A 17005-nucleotide genomic window follows, 5' to 3' on the forward strand; every position below is an offset into this window, starting at 1 on the left:
TTGGCATCAATAATGACTCCAAGATCCTTTTCTGCCTCTGCACTGATGAGAAGGGAGTTCCCCAGCCTGTAGGTATGCTGCTGGTTTTTCCTCCCCAGGTGCAGCACCTTGCAATTGTCAATGTCAAAACCCATCCTGTTCTCATCTGCCTACCTGTCGAGGTCTGACTGCAGTCTATTCCTCCCTTCTAGCATGCCCACTTCTCCCCACATCTTAGTGTCATCTGCGAATTTGAACAGGCTGCTATTTATACCCCTGTCCAAATCACTGATGAAGATGTTGAACAGTGTGGGCCCAAGAACCAAGCCCTGTGGAACCCCACTGCTCACATCCCTCCAGGTTGAATAAGACCTGTCCACTGCCACTCTCTGGGTGCAGCCCTCCAGCCAACTAGTGACCCATTTGACTGTGTAGGCGTCAATGCCACAGTCCTCCTAGTTTTTTAATGAGAATGGGGTGAAAGACATGTTCGAAGGCCTTTCTAAAGTCCAGAAAGACTATGTCCACTACTACACCTGTGTCTAAGGATTTTGTGACCTGGTCATAGAAGGCCACCAGGTTGGTCTGACAGGACCTGCCTCTAATGAACCCATGTCAGTTGCCCCTAAGTATAATCTTCCCTGCTGGCCCCTCACGGACATGCGCCAGGATAATTCTCTCAAAAGCGTACCCACGACCAGGGTAAGATTAACTGGCTTATAGTTTCCTGGGTCCTCCTTCCTTCTTTTTTTGAAAATGTCGTGGGAGGTGAGATGGTGTTTGCTCCAATACCTTTCTTTGAGGAGTTTGGCTGGAACAAATAAGGTTTAAACTTATAGACCAGAGAACTATTAAGGTGTTGTTGCATGTTACCTTTCAAACATGTTAAATGCTCTTTAAGTTTGCAGTGTGCACATGTCAAGGCAGGAAAAGACAAGCTACTTACCCTCTGAGTGTCTCAGAGATAGTCCTCTTCAGGCGAGGATTATTTCCAGCTGGTGGTAGGCAGCTTGTGCTGCAGTAACCAGTCTGCTCCATGAAGGTAATACCATAAATTTGTGGTCATCCAGTATCCCAAGAGGTACTGCTACCAGAGCCCCCTCCCCCGTGTGGACTAGCTATCATCCAGAATTCTGCTGCCCTGGACTGATAGATGGGAACAGCTGGGCACTTATAGGTGAGTGGGGTGGGGGTGACTTGGAGGGTCAAGGAAGGAGGGAAGGAAGTGAGAAGGGAGGGTGGGAGGTGGAGAGGGAGGGCAAAGAGGACCAAGTGGGTGTGGAGCTGCTGAGCAGCTGTGAGGCTCAACAGTACAGCGCAGGCTTGATTCAGGTACTGGGGAGTTGCCAGACAGCTGCAGGGCTTGGTGGGGCTGATGTGGAACTGATTCAGGCCAGTAAAGGCAATGTGAACCCGATTCTGGCGCCTATATTGCTGTTGGAGAACTGGTGAGCTAGGCAGGCGTGAAGAAGACTTGACAGCATGTGTTAACTTTAATACTGCCTAACATTCCTTATAGTTAACGTGCTAATTTTAACAAGCAACTATGCCTACAGTGTTCCTCAGGAAGATCATCAGCGGTCAGGGTGATGTGGTAGAAATTAAACTTGCTGCTCCAATGTGCTGTAAATCCAGTGCGTCAGAGCAGACTCAATTAATCAAGCCTTCTGGAGCATGGAAATTAACGTGCTCCAGCAGCCTCCAGCATCACGTGTATCAGTGTCCCTGCACTGAAAAATGTCGGCGGGACACTTTGAAATAAAGGTTGTCAAATGAGCTTTAGTTCAGAGTACCCCACTGCCATCTTTTTAGCGTGGGGACAACTGATACATGTGATGCTCAGGTGCTTTCAATTAGTACAGCTAACTAATTAAAGTGCCCCCCTCCCAGAGCATGTCTGTGAATACCCTAAGGCAGCAAAGAATTGTCATCAAATGCCAGTCTTTATTAATGTAATTTGAAAACAAAAATTACCATAATTATTTTGCAACCTTCTCCCACAGCATAGTAGATTCTCTGAACTCTAAGAGAAAAAGCATTTGCTTGCGTAATATTCAGAATGTGGTGTCCTATATAAAAGTTAAGATAATACAGGTAGATAATAAAGGCAGTAGCATAACTTGGGGTGAGCAAGCGGGTCACCAGTCCTCTGTGCCATTTTGGTGGCTCTCCAGGGAGTCTGTGGTGCAGCAGAAGTCCCATATCTTGGCTATATGGTATAAAGAAATACTAAATAAATGCTCGGAAACCTGTGTTACAGCGCAGTAGCACTGGCAAATGCTGTTTTTGTGATGCTACTGTGCAGTAGCATTGCATCATAGTTTTTGCCATGCAAGGCTACTGCACAGCAGTATCAGGCTACTGCGTAGTCAGTATCTCATGTAGATGCTCCCACTGTAAGAAAACAAGGTTAAATTTATTTTGCATTTCGATTAGCACATGGTGAGGTTTTTGATCATTCTAAGTTCATTGGGGGTGCTCCCTTGTCCAAACCCCTGCTTCTTGTTATATCTCATAAATTTCTGGGGACTGTACTGGCTGTTTGATAGGTTCCATGTACAATGAGAGTTTCTGATTCCTTGTAGCATAGCCACCCCATCAGCCTCCTGTAGACATTAGGCTGCTTGAAGCCTGGATTAATTACTTTGAATACTGGCCCTTGCAACTTGCTAATTTTTTTTTATTATGGGATAAATTGAATAAACAAAATGAAGACTGCTCTTGTCTTAGAAGCGGAATAGAATCTGGGTTTTAGTTGCATAGATATCATTTAGATGTATAATAGGTGGACTGGGCTCTAGCCCAATGTCTTTGTTTTAATGGTTGAGAGATACCCAAGCCAACAAGGGCAGACTTAGTTAAAATGTAGTAGTATTCTTCTCATAAGTAAGCCAAAATAATTAAAACATTTAAAGAATGATGTGTTAATTATACTGGTTCCAGACACGCTTCATTTGCTGTATGTTTTGATAACCTGGACAATTTTAGTGCTACATTTATTCATCTGAATCTTTTCAAGTCTTGCTTTCCATAATACTCATCCTTTTTTTCTTAAATGCTTGCTACTGTGAAGGAACATGCATCCATATCAAAGTGTAAAACGAATGATGAGGATTGAATACCTCTTTTTCATTTGTTTCTCTCTTTCTTTTTACAAAAGTTGAGGTGAGTCCCAATACAATGATTTTTTTGCCTTGATGAGAAAAGTAAGCTAAATTAAATGAAATGCAGTAGGCAATATCTGCTTGTTAAATTTAACACCACTACATCCAAAATACACTGTTCTTAAAGATTTTTCAAGATACCATAAAAGAAAAAGTTAAGTCCTAATAAAAAAATGTGTGGTGTAGGGCCCTAGCAGACATTACATTTATGGCACAATTAACATGTAAATTGCCCCAAGAATTACAACATGCCACATGTTCAGAAAATTTATGGTGCCATAAAATAACAAACTAGCCACACAGATGTTCCACATGTAATGTAGAACATACCTGTAGCTGATTTGTATAGTGTCTTAAATTGAATGTGTGACATGTGCTGCTTCATTGGATGATTGTCAGCATTACTCTTGGGCAGCTCCTGGCAGTTCTGGGGCTGCTCTGGTTCTGATAGTGACAAACAGCTGATGGTTGGCATTGGGCAGAGACAGTCCTGGATCCTAAACCTGCCTGGCACAGTTTACAGCCTTGCTCTGCAGCCCAGCTGTGTGGTGCAAGACAAGGCACTTTTGAAGTGTTGTGGGCGATGGAGCTGATGGGCTCTCATGGGTACTGGCATATTTACAGCTAGCAAATATGCCCAGCACCAGGGGAACCTGCCTTCAGCATCAATGGGGCAGCACCTAGCATCAGGACACAGACCTCCTGCCCCTTCCTGAGAATGGAGCAGGGGATAAGAATAGGTCCTGAACCAGGCCCTGGTGCTATGTCATACCCCATCTGGATGCTCAGCTAACATTCAGAAAATAGCCACTCCCATGAGGTCAGGGGCAGCTCAAGGTTGTGAACCCAGATCTGGGAATGCCCTGTTCCCCATCCCAATGCAGGATCACAGACAGGGTAACCTTAGCTGTAAATACCAAGCTGTAAATACTAAAAACTGTGTGTGCAGCTCAGCTGGGCTACACAGACTGTTTAAAAGTCTAGAGTGGGATAACCCAGGATCAGGAAGTCTTGCTCCCCAGTCTTGGGTTTCCAGCTTTGGGCTTTTGAACTCTAGGCGTGCAGTCATGGGGTTCTGGGAACCTGAGAGCAGGGAGAGGCTCTTTTAATCTCAGGTTCCACCATCCTTGGATTTTAAATTCTGCATTTACTCTGCAGCTGAGTTGCACCTCAGTTTTTAGATCCGGGGCTACCCTGTTCCTAATCTTGCAGGTCCCAAAAATTGGGCAGGTGGCACTTATGTTCTGGACCCCAGGGCTGTCCAATGCCTGATCCCCACGCTCAGCTGAGCATGGGGATTCATTCATGACTCGTAAGTAGGCTGCAGGTGTGATGTTTAGGATGGGGCATAAAATTCCTCAGATCCCAATTGTGGTGTTATTTAACATCTGCCAGAGGCCTTAGGGTTTTGGTCTGCATATATTTCCAGTCTTATAGTACAATATTTCAGAAGTCATTGGTGATTTGGGTTGAATCAGTTTTTAGTTGCCTAACTTGAGACCCCATGAAGCACCTACTTTGAATGCCTTCAAGAGAAATGTGGATGTTTATCTTGTTGGGATCCTATGACCGCAGCTGACTTCCTGCTCTTGGGGCAGAGGGCTGGACTCGATGATCTTTTGGGGTCCCTTCCAGCCCTAATGTCTATTAAATCTATGAAATCTATAATGTCTGTGAATCTGATTGTGTTGTACAGATGATTTACAATTTTGGAAGATCAGGTCTCATTAGGATGTTTCAAACAGATTGTCCAAAATTGAGGTACTCAAAACCACAAGGCAATCTGAAAGTCTTCATGTAGGAGTTAGTCTTAGTTTGAAACTATTCTTGCTCGAACTGAACTAGTGTGGGATTTTGCCTGTAATTTGAATCAGTCCCTGTGTATTTTGATGCAGTTTTCACAGGTGTGAAAAATCTTGTTGGAATTCATTAGCATTGCTCTTCAAAACACATTCGTTAAAAGTTGAGGAAACTGGAGGGGGCAGGAGATGAAAGGGACATCTGGAGTGTTTATGATAGGATGGTTTGTTTTTAAATTGCTGTTTGGCCTTTGCTTCAGAAGAGTAGCAAAGTGGCTGCTAATTATATCTTAATGACTAAGGATGCATGTAAATTCTGCCTGTAAACATGTGATCTGTCCTTCTGGGTGAAATGGGTCATTTCCAGCTGGCATATTGGAATTTCATGCTTAATCTCTGTTCCACTAAATCCAATCAACATGCTGCTCTGCTGCTATGTAATAGATGTTGTTTCTTTGGATTTTGTATATTATGCTTAGAAAAAACACATCCAAATCATGAAGTGGTGAACATGGCATAGGGGACACAATGGTAGGAGTCTACTACAGACCTCCTAAGAGCTCAACCAGGAAGTTGCCAAGGAACTGGCTGAGGCTGCACAGTCCCGGTGCATGGTTGTCATGGGAAACTTCAACTACCCAGACATCTTGTGGGAAGAGCACTTGGCCAAATTTGAACAGTCACAAATCTTCCTCACGTGTATGGATGAGCTGTACCTGACTCAAGAAGTCTATGAATGAACAAGAGGCAAAGCACTGCTCGACCTGGTACTGGCAATGAGGGATGATCTAGTCAGCGACCTAATGATTGAAGGGAATCTGGGAGACCGTGACCATGAGCTGATCACATTCACCGTCCACCACAAAGCTGGCAAGTCAGTCAGCAGTGCAGAAGTCCTCAACTTCAGGAAAGCTGACTTTGACAGCTCAGAAGGCTTGTTGGCAAGGCCTTAACGGATCACGACCTGAAGGGGAGGGGAGTTCAGGATAAGTGTTTGCTCCTCAAGGGAGTGATCCTGAAAGCACAAGTAATGTCTATCCCATCTTGGAAGGAAGCCCTGGTTGTTTCCCCTAGAGGGGAGTGTGTTGACTCTGGGGCCATAGAATTGCAAGTTCAAGCCTCACTGTGTGCCTAGGGTCTTGGCTGGACCCCTAGGTCCAGGAATCTTTTTCAGTGGGGTTCCCCAGTGCTCGGTCCTCGGCCCCACACTGTTCAACATCTTCATCAGTGACTTGGAAGAGGGGGTGAAAAGCACCTTGTTAAATTTGGGGATGACAGTAAGATGTGGGGAGAAGTGGGCATGCCAGAAGAGAGGGACAGGCTACAACTAGATCTGAACAGGTTACAAAGGTGTGTGGATGAGAATAGGATGGATTTCAATACCGACAAATTCAAAGTACTGCACCTGGGGAGGAAGAACCAGCAGCATACCTACAGGCTGGGGAACTCCCTTCTTGTCAGCACAGAGGCAGAAAGGATCTTGGAATCACTATTGATTCCAAGATGAACATGAGCCGCCAATGTGCGGACACAGTCAGGAAGGCTAACTGCACCTTGTCCATAGATGCATCACAAGCAGATCCAAGAAGGTTATCCTCCCCTTCTATGTGACATTGGTCAGGCCGCAGTTGGAGTACTGTGTCCAGTTCTGGGTGCTGCACTTCAAGAGGGATGTGGCAAGCATTGAGAGGATCCAGAGGAGGGCCACTCGCATGATCAGGAGGCAGCAGGGTAGACCCTATGAGGAGAGGCTACAGGACCTGAACCTATTCAGCCTCTACAAGAGAAGGCTGAGAGAGGATCTGGTGGCTGTCTATAAACTTGCCAAGGGGGACCAGCAGGCAATGGGATAGTCCCTGTTTACCCCGAGCACTACTGGGAGTAACAAGGAATAACAGCCATAAGTTGACTGAGAGTAGATTCAGGCTAGATATCGGGAGGCACTACTTCACTGTCAGGGTGGCTCGGAGCTGGAACCATCTTCCAAGGGAAGTGGTGCATGCTTCTACCCTGGGGTCTTCAAAAGGGGGTTAGATAATTGTTTGACCCCAGCATTCTTTCCTGCCCATGGCAGGGGGTCAGACTTGATGATCTGATTAAGTCCCTTCTGACCCTACCAACAATGAAATTGTGAAACTATGAAAAGGGCACGGTAGCCTCCTTGGCTCTGCAGGGAACTAGGGGACCTCCTGCATCTAAAAAGAAAGATGTGTAAAGGATGGAAGACTGGAACCACCTCAAAGGAGGAGTATTCTGCACTGGTCTGGACCTGTAGGGAGTGAACCAGGAAACCCAAGGCTGTGACTGAACTCCAACTGGCTACACGTATCAAAGACAATAAAAAGTCTTTTTTTTAGATATGTGGGGAGCTGGAGGAAAAACAAGGGTAACATTGGATCCCTGCTAAACCATATGGGACAGCCTGGCTCAATATGGTATGGGACGGCCAGGGTGAGAGAGAATTGTTACCCTACATCAGTGTAGACCATGTGAAGGAACATCTTGAGAGGCTGGACATCTTTAAATAAGCTGGCTCAGACAGTTTACACCTCAGGGTACTTAAGAAGCTGGCAGGCATCATAGCTCAGCCACTGGCACGGATCTTTTAGAACTTGTGGCGCTCAGGTGAAGTGCCCAAAGATTGGAAAAAGGTCAATGTGGTGCCTATCTTCAAGAAAGGGAGGGAAGTAGATCCAGGGAATTACAGGCCTTATCAGCCTGACCTCTATCCTGGGGAAGATCTTGGAAAAAGATTATCAAAGAGGCTATTCTTGGCAAACTGGCTGATGGCAACATCCTGAGGGATAGCCAGCACGGGTTTGTTGCGGGTGGGTCTTGTTTGACCAATCTCATCTCCTTCTATGATCAGGTGACATATCACCTGGACAAGGGAGAAAAGTTTAATGTCATATATCTTGATTTTAAAAAAGCCTTTGATCTGGTGTCCCATGATCTCCTCATGGAAAAATTGGCCAACTGCAGCCTCGGTTACGTCAAAGTCTGATGGTGGCAGAATTGGTTCTGAGGTTGGACCTGGAGATTGGTAATAAATGGAAGTAAATCACTGTGGTGCACTGTGACCAGTGGGGTCCTGCAAGGCTATGTCCTTGGGCCTATACTCTTTAACATCTTTATTAATGATGTAGACATTGGTATCAGAAGTGGACTGGCCAAGTTTGCCAATGACACCAAACTTTGGGGTAAAGCATCCACACCTGAAGATAGGATGGTGATCCAGGCTGACCTAAACAGGCTCAGAAAATGGGCGAATGAAAACCTGATTGCGTTCAACACTGCAATATGCAAGGTACTCCACCTTGGGGGGGAGAAAACCCTGCAGCACTATGGGACAACTGATAGGTTTGGCAGCGCTATGCTTACTAGCACCACGACTGAAAGGGACTTGGGGGTCATGATTGTCCACAAGATGAATATGAGCCACCAATGCAATGTCACAGCTTGTAAAGCAAGCAAAACTCTGGGTTGCGTTCATACGTGCTCCTCAATCAAATCCCAGGATGTCATTCTCCCGCTGTGCTCAGCCTTGGTGAGGCTGCAGCTGGAGTACTGCATCCAATTCTGGGCTCCACAATTCAGGAAGGATGTGGAGAAGCTTGAGAGGGTCCAGAGGAGAGCCACACACATCATCAGAGGGCAGGAGAGCAGGCCTTATGATGAAAGGCTGAGAGCCATGGGAAAAGTGCAGGCTCAGGGGGGACCTGGTGGCTGCCTATAAGTACATAAGGATTTGGGGAAACACCTGTTCCCCAGAGTGCCCTAAGGGACAACAAGGTCAAACAGTCACAAACTCCTCCAAGATTGTTTCAGGCTGGATATAAGGAAAAACTTTTTTACTGTCTGAGCCCCAAAGGCCTGGAACAGACTGCCTCCAGAGGTGGTACAAGCACCTGCTCTGGACTCTAAGAGACATTTGGATGTTTATCTTGCTGGCGTCATGTGACCCCAGCTAACTTCTTGCCCCTGGGGCAGGGGGCTGAACTTTATGATCTTTCAAGGTCCCTTCCAACCCTAATGTCTATGAAATCTATAAGTATCAGTGTTAATGACTTTTCATGACTCTGCCAAACAGATTAAAGAAAGCTATTGTAGTTCAGTATTGTTTCATTTTATCTAAAATTGTGTTCAATTTACTGAAACTGGAAATGATTTTCTGATTTCTTTCAAAGGTCACTTTCAAGGTTTTCTGCATTATCTGCAGTGAACGCAAAACAGACAAACTTTTGCCACTCAGTTACATCTTTACATTTAATTGCATTTTCTTTAAAAATGGTGCAGCATACGTGTACGTTTGTCGCTACCTGTTTTACTTTCTCTTTATTCTCCTATCAGCATGCTGGATGCAAACAAAAAGTAATATATTCATAAATATTGTTGGACTTTTTCCATGATTTTTTGTGCGTGTGGGCTTTAATGTTTTATGTGGTGATTCTTACTAGGGGATATAATTTTGATAGGTAAGAAAAATACATCCTCTTCTTTTTTTTTTTCTCCACTTGTACACAGGGCATAATGCAAGATGTACAGTTACTTGTCATGCCTCAAGGATTTATTTCTCAATGCCCAGATCTTAATCGCAGTAAGTCTCTTTGTTCTTGTGCCAACACATGAAGTTGTACTTCTTACTTTTTTGCTTAATTTCTGTCTTGCAAACTATATTGTAAAACCTTTCGCTCCTTTGTATTGGTTGTCAGGTGTGGAATGTACAAATAGAAAGTATTGTAAATACACCTTGACAAATATGTATTTGTAATTGCAGCATGTCCAACATGCAATGACTTTCATGGACTTGTGCAGAAAATTATGGAACTGCAGGACATTTTAGCAAAAACATCAGCTAAGGTAATACTTATGTAGAGATGTGGGGGCAGATGTGGGGTAAGATCTGCTATTATAATTCATAAGAATATGTGTATAAAAATGAGATGTGTGTATGTTTATATTTATATATTTATCCATTTTATGTGTATATAGCTGGCTGTCTAGGTACACAGACTTTCAGTCCTTATCTGCAATGTTTGTATTGACTATTACATTTTAATAGTAAACAGAATCAAAATCCTGAAACAAGGAAAGGGCTCATAAATATTCAAGCTTTATCTATCAGGCTAACGATTCAATAAAACTAGGATGAAACAGGTTACCATGTTTACAGTGCTTATTGCAGTAGAATTTATTGGTTCGTGACTTTTTTAAAATTGTGCTATCCAAAGAGCATTCAAACAAAAAACAAAACAAAACGCAAGCTTGGGGGTTGAGTACCCAAAGCAGTACCTACTGCTGTCAGATGATCATTTAAAAATATTAATGACTCCCTGTGAACGCGCATGTACACACATACTCACACACTCACTCACTCTGCTTCAAGGGCAGGGCAGGAAAAATTATACATGTAAAATGTTAACATTCTATATAATTTTCTCATCACACCTTAATTGCTAATTGTTTGATTATTTACAAATGGGCAGATCAGGCAATATAAAGATGACAGGCAGGGGGCCATGTCCATCTTACTCTTTATAGTTTTGTGATATTATTTTTGTGCGAGCAAAGTGGGCAGCATTGTGTCCAGCTTCACACTTTTTTCTTTTCGGAATGGCTGAACAAGTTTAACATTTCATATTTAACCATCTTTGTAGCAGGTTCATGGTTGTGATGCCCCCTGGTGGCTATGCATTCCCTGTCTGGCTCCGGCTCTAATGTAGCCCTTCCTTGTTCACTCACCTGCCTTGTTCTTGTTAGAGGGCGTGTAAGGGAGGCTGTTAGAGAGAGCGTGAGTCCATGCAAATCACTACTGGGCCCCTCCCGAACGCCCTTCACTTCAGCTTGGCCCTCGAGCCTAAGAGGCCCTTTTTGTCTCGCCTGTACCCCTGCGGGGCTCCTGTAGCATTAAAGGCAGATTGTATGGCTCCATTCCCCTATACCACGTCCCAAGCCTGGCAGTGTTACCATACCGTTATTCACTTTGTAGGGCTCTTGTTGGGTCCTTTAGCTTAGACCTATGATACAGGACTTGGCTTCTAGGCTCCAGCCTCCCTGCCTATGGGTTCCTGACCCTCTCAGTCTCTGCTGGTGGTCTTTCTTAGACTTTTGGCCCCTCCTGGGCCCTGACTCTGACCCTGGGTCAATTAGGACAACCCAACTTCCCTAGCCCTGGCAGTCTGTCTAAAACCCCTCTTGGGCCACCAGCTCTTTGAGTAGTCCTGGAGCCTGCCTCAGCAGGGCTCAGGACTAAACCAAAAGTGTAACTTTAAACAAAATACCTATGCCCGCTGGCAGTTGCCTGAACTCTTTCTGGGCTTACCGTACAATAGAGAGCCCCTGCCTGCACAAGCTGGCCTTTCTTTGTGCCCCAGGCAGCTTTCTCTTGTTCCCAGACCTGCAGAGTCACTTACCCAGTTTCATTGTGACTTCAGGAGCCTTACTCCACTGCTGCCAGGAGCTCTTCTTTTCCTGGCTCCCAGGCCTAGACTTTCTGATCATGGAAGCCTTGGGCTTCTATAGCTCCAGCCTGGTCCTCTGTTGGTCAGGTGACTCTCCAAGTACCCGCCTTACCACCTGAAAGCAGCACCTCAGGCTGCTTGCCCTCTTAAAGGAGCATGCGCACCCCGCCACCCTGCTACAGTCATCTACCCATTTTCATATATACTTTTTCATTTTGCATTTCTTGATAGTAGAGGGTAGTTTATTATTTTAATAGCAATATGGAAATCATATTTATTTAATTACTGACCTGCTTTTTATGAAACATGTATGCAGTTGTCCCGAGCTGAGCAGAGGATGAATAAGTTGGATCAGTGCTATTGTGAAAGGACATGCACTGTGAAGGGCAACATCTACAGGGAATTTGAATCCTGGACAGATGGCTGTAAGAACTGCACTTGCATGGTATGGCTACAATTTGAATAGAAACTTGGGGACACTCATGTCTTTTCTGCCCAGTTTTATTGAGACAATATAATGATGAAACTTCTGGAGTTTCCTCAAGGTGGTCTCAGAAAACTTGTTTTGAATCTAAAGTGCTGTACAGTCTAATAATAAAAATGTTTCACATTTGTTTCAGTAGTCCTAGCATATGCATTTCTTCTAGATTTTTCCTGCAAGCTTAGGGAAATGGTAAGCAATATATTTAACTATCCCATGGTCTTTCCTTATACTGTGTTATAACCAGTTTCCCTGGATAATTAATTCCCTGGTTCTTTTATCCACTATACACATACCTTTTTTCTTAGCAGATGATTTAATGGATCCCTGGAGTTCAATTCCAGTTAGCTTCTTTTGGTTACATCTTAACATGCAATAAAACGTAAAGGCTCTATGCATGTTCTGTTATATCACAAGTGAAAAGGATTTGTTTTAAACTGGGTGGAACACTCCTTCAGGTATCAACATTCCAGAATTAATTGCACGTATCTTAGCGAGTACCAAACAATAATGTCTTGATTAGGGCACATCCACTTTAAACTTATTAGATTTATTTGGAGTCATTAAATACCAAATTCAAAGTCCATTAGAAATTGGTGGAAGGACTCTAATTTACTCAAATAGAAGATGATTCTGAGTATAAAATAACACCCCCAATAATTAGATTCTATATGTGGAGAATTTTATAAATTTAATTTTCCATGTATAGAACCTAATTATATTGGAGGTTTGCCTTGAATTTGTCTCCTTCCCACTGCTGCAGTAGGGAAAACAAATCTGGGCGTAAGGTAGACCCTTTGCCCTCTACCCACCCCTCAACTTCTTCCTTCTGCAGCCTGTCCACCCCCTTCCCTCTCCTTTTCTGTCAGACTCTGCTTTCCCTGAGCACATGGACGGGAGGAACAAATTTGAAAAAACTGACCTTGATATATAAACATAGTTGTAGCAATTTGCATATAGTACCCATAGACTTAGATCACTTAGAAATGATACATTATTACCTTTGATGAAACTGCTGCAAGTTTTACAATAGGTACTCCATAAGCATACTTTTAAGTAGTGCTTTAGCCTCTACTTAGAGTACAAACGATACATGATATTAGTCCAAAGCGAAAAGACTCATGATTTACCATATAGTTTGTTGGCCTGGGCACCACCAGAGTCAACAGCATTTCAATCTGTGGTCACCCCACTGTTCAGCACATGTACATTCCAAGTACCCACCCCTTCCCCCCCCAAAGGATCCATGTGCTAATTAGCCCCAACTCATGACTGGAACCAGGTATTCTTGTCATGATTCTTGGGATTCTCCAAAAATGTATATGTAGCTAGAGTAACCAGCTTCACCTTATGGAGAGTAGGGCCACACTAATTGTATGCCGGGCTGAGAGAGGGGGCAACAGAGTTTCTGGGTGACCTGTTTGGGGCCACATTTAAGGCTGGTTAAAAAACAGGAATAATTGGACATGGGAAAGAAAGGTGCAGCTTAGCTGTGGGAGTGAAGTGGAAGTTGAAATGTGTACAGTGTAGTGGCTCACCATGACTTGAAAACGAGTCAGTGCTAAGGATGGACTATGCTCAGTGGGTACTACCATGTTTTATTCAGATGGGTTGCACTAACCTATCCTTGTGGTAGGTTCCTATCAGCATGATTGCCTCATGTGGGCCATGTGTTTTATAGTCATCCTCAGTGCTGGCTGCATTTAATTAACTTCATAGTTGGTTTCCATTACTGAGCACTTGCTGCTTTTAACAGCAGTTCTAAGATAGGCAATGTATTTAATGCAGTTTCCTTGTATGTGAATGTAAGATGATGGGCTTTTTCCCAGATGCCAGTTGTGAGGGGGGAAACCTCATCTTTTATTCAAGCAAAAATGCTACTACCCTGCACTTCGGATTAAGTCCTGAAGCCCTTAATTTATATGGTGCAGCCCTTAACATGCTGAACTATTTTTCTTGTATGACAGTTGTCTTTCTGGGCTCTGTCCACATTGCTGCATCTGGGCACGGTGCCACATAGCACAACTTTCCATGCCCACTTGCTTCTGCTTTGTTTGTGCCAACTCTTGAAAATGAGTGAATGTCATTTTCTTAGAGTAGTGCTGAGCCTGTGCCAATAACCATGCTCAAGACAGAGAGCCTAAGAGTGGCATGAAGCATGTGTTCAATGCTTCTGTTAGGTTAGAGAAGCCTCATTTTTCAGGAGTTGGAATACATGGGGGAGGGGATAGTGTTTGGGACATCTTTCACAGCAGTGTTCCTAGATGTAGCATGGAAGTGGCAGAGTTATGCCCTGGTTCTACAGATTTCTTGGGGGAGAATTTACTGATTTTAGTTTTTAGAAGGTTTTTGACGCTAGGAGCTTTAAACAGAAGATACTACTAGCGTTCAACCAAATCTGAAAGAGTGGGTAAAATGCCTGTAATTGAAATACAGTTAAATATATTATATGTTTTTGTCAGATTTTTCTTACAGCTATGATATTATCTTTTCAAAAATACATTCAGTCTTTCATGTGAAATTCAGAAGGAAGAGTATTGTTCTAAGAAGCTTTTATGTTTCACACTAATCTGCCCATTTTGCTGATGATTGGCAGAATGTTTAAACTCCAAATGATTTAAGTTTTTTTTTTTCTACAAGCAAAGCTATTACCATCTTAAAGAGGCCCATATGCCTATATAAAAAGCCTGTTTGGGGTGATGTTTCATAAAAGTAAATGGTTCCTTCCTTTATTGGGGCCATCTTGAGGGGGGGGAAGAACTCAGAGTGACTGCCCCAGTCCCTGCGTTTTGGAGGGCCACATTGTCAGTCCCGCATAGGCCCACCACCAACCCCTTGTGACTTAAACTTTGGTATGACCCAGGCACCCCACTGTGGCCTTCTCTTCACTCTTTTTAGCCACACCCAGTCCGTCAGTAATAGATGAGAACATGAAGAGAAGCTACCGACCGCTTTAATGAAAACTTCCCTCTCTGGGTTAATAAACATTAGAACAGCCCCCTTCGGGGCTCTCACCTCTCTGCCTTTGGAGCTCTTCAGTGCCTGCAAAAGGGTTTGCATGCAGCTGCTCTCTCTGGAGAGCTTGGCTCCCTACAAGTCACCAGTCGTCCTCCTCTTCCTCCTAAGTGTTCAGCTTATTTACTCCAGAGTGCTGTTCTATCAGAGCCTGGTGACTCAGCAGTCCCATGGGACAGTAGTCCCCTTTAGATGTAATAGGCAGCTTGCTCTTTCCCACTGCAGCTTAGGTCTGCTGTGTGCTGCCCTTGCCTCAGCTGCCTGTCTATCTACACAGTAAGCTAGCCTGCTATGTTCTTCCCCTCTGTAGTAACAGGAGCCTTTGACTCCCTGTTACAGCATCCCATGAGACAGTCAGCATGGTTCAGAAACCATCTTTTTTCTATAATCTGTTTTCCAACAAGATGTATGATTAATTTGTGGGAGGATAGTATATATTGTGTGTGAGAAAATATGGTAGGACTTGAGTGTTACTTAGGAATAATTGCATGTAATAAGTAGCTTCTAAACTCGTATATGCCACAAAAAACTTCAGTTCCAGTGAATATACTTTTTGGTTTAAAACATGTTTTATTTTTCCTAGAATGGTACTGTCCAGTGTGAAGCACTGATTTGCCCATTTTCTGATTGTGCACTTAATTCTGCACCTGCATATGTGGATGGCAAATGCTGTAAAGAATGCCAGCGTAAGTATTATTACATTTTTGCCTGTCAAATAATGTATTTTGTAATGTGAAGGAAAGACTAGTCTTTCAAAAGAGATGTCACCCATAGAGTTGGTTATAATATGTGTGGGTTTTGGGAGGGATTATTGAAACCAAGATATATTAATGTAATGGCTGGCACTTTTTGGATTTTAGGGTTCTGAATTTTTGATAAAAGATTAAAAAAATCAAGGAAAACAGAACATTTCTAGGATTTGGTTTATTTGCCTGAAATATTAATTTCCTATTAAAAAATAATTACTATGCCACTGCTCACCACTGTCCTCATTGTCTTCAGTCTCATTTCATCGGGCGAACCAACAGAAATCTGTCACCTTTCTTGTTTTGACTACTATTTCCAGCTTTTGCAATTTTAGAAAAATATCCTTTTCACAAAATTTCTACTGCACTAGAAATAATATGTTTTCATCTTGTTCTGTAATTAAGGGAACATGAAACTCTATCTTAAAAAACCCCTAAGAGACCGGCACAAGTTGATCACTTAGAGATGCTCTTCTGTAAAGGTCAGAAAAATCTGTATTGGAAACTGTATGGGGATAATTTAATGTGGCTGCTTTAGACAAGGGGTTGCTTGTGTTTTTGTGGCTCATTGCGGACTAGAGTTAGGGAGAAGAATTTTTAGATTAATTAGATTCCTGGTTGGAGTGATATAATACTTCACATTTATTGTGGTACACGATGGACAGATACACTATATTTGTTTTTCCTAAAGAAGAGCTGAACACATTCTTAAGCATCATTGCATTAAAGCTGCATATATTTCTTTGGTCGGGTGTTTCTGAAGCTGTCCTGTGTGTTGCTTCAGTACCCCACTGTCATGTATAATATTTTCTTACACAGTATATAGAAATGTATGGCTAATTAGAATGACAAGTTGTAAGAAGAAATTCAAGAAGACATTTTGTACTCCATTGATCTTACTCCCACAGGAGTTTATTAATATTTAATTTTGTTAGAAGTTACATAAAGACCATCCCATTTTATGAAGCCTTATTAACTTATTCAAGTAGATTAAATCTAATTGAGAGGAAATTAGAGTTCAAATGTACTTTTACTAGGAACATAACATTTCTGTGAGGATTATATGATTTGGGGGATTGATAATGGGATGTGAGGCCTGCCATTTGTAGGTCACCATCTGAAATTTTGACAGTGTGCATAGAGACTGAAATTCTTTACCTGGTGACTTTACAACACAGGTGTCAAACATGCAACCCATGGGCTGGATTTGGCCTGTAGAACTCCTTTTTTTTGGCCTGCTGAGCTACCAGCAGACCACTGTAAATTGGGGCGTATAACAGGAGGGTGAGCAAGGATGGCCAGAATGCTGGCTTGCATCCATAGATGCTTCTCAAGCAAATCCCAGGACGTCATTCTCCTG

The 17005-nt window shown here is 43.2% G+C and overlaps 1 protein-coding gene across 1 annotated transcript in view; it reads left to right on the top strand.

The window, feature by feature from the left end:
* The window catches only part of NELL2 (neural EGFL like 2), a gene marked incomplete at its 5' end in the record, with an annotated part of 258597 nt that overhangs the window by 52184 nt on the left and 189408 nt on the right, over positions 1-17005 (top strand). Inside the window, 4 exons of the mRNA XM_019543949.1 lie at positions 9467-9539; positions 9720-9802; positions 11720-11848; positions 15483-15585. Of these exons, the coding sequence (XP_019399494.1) occupies positions 9467-9539; positions 9720-9802; positions 11720-11848; positions 15483-15585 (388 nt within the window). The remainder of the gene's footprint in view (positions 1-9466; positions 9540-9719; positions 9803-11719; positions 11849-15482; positions 15586-17005) is intronic.

The sequence above is a fragment of the Crocodylus porosus genome, unplaced genomic scaffold (genome assembly GCF_001723895.1).
Source record: "Crocodylus porosus isolate Cpor-Errol unplaced genomic scaffold, CroPor_comp1, whole genome shotgun sequence".
Taxonomy (NCBI): domain Eukaryota; kingdom Metazoa; phylum Chordata; order Crocodylia; family Crocodylidae; genus Crocodylus; species Crocodylus porosus.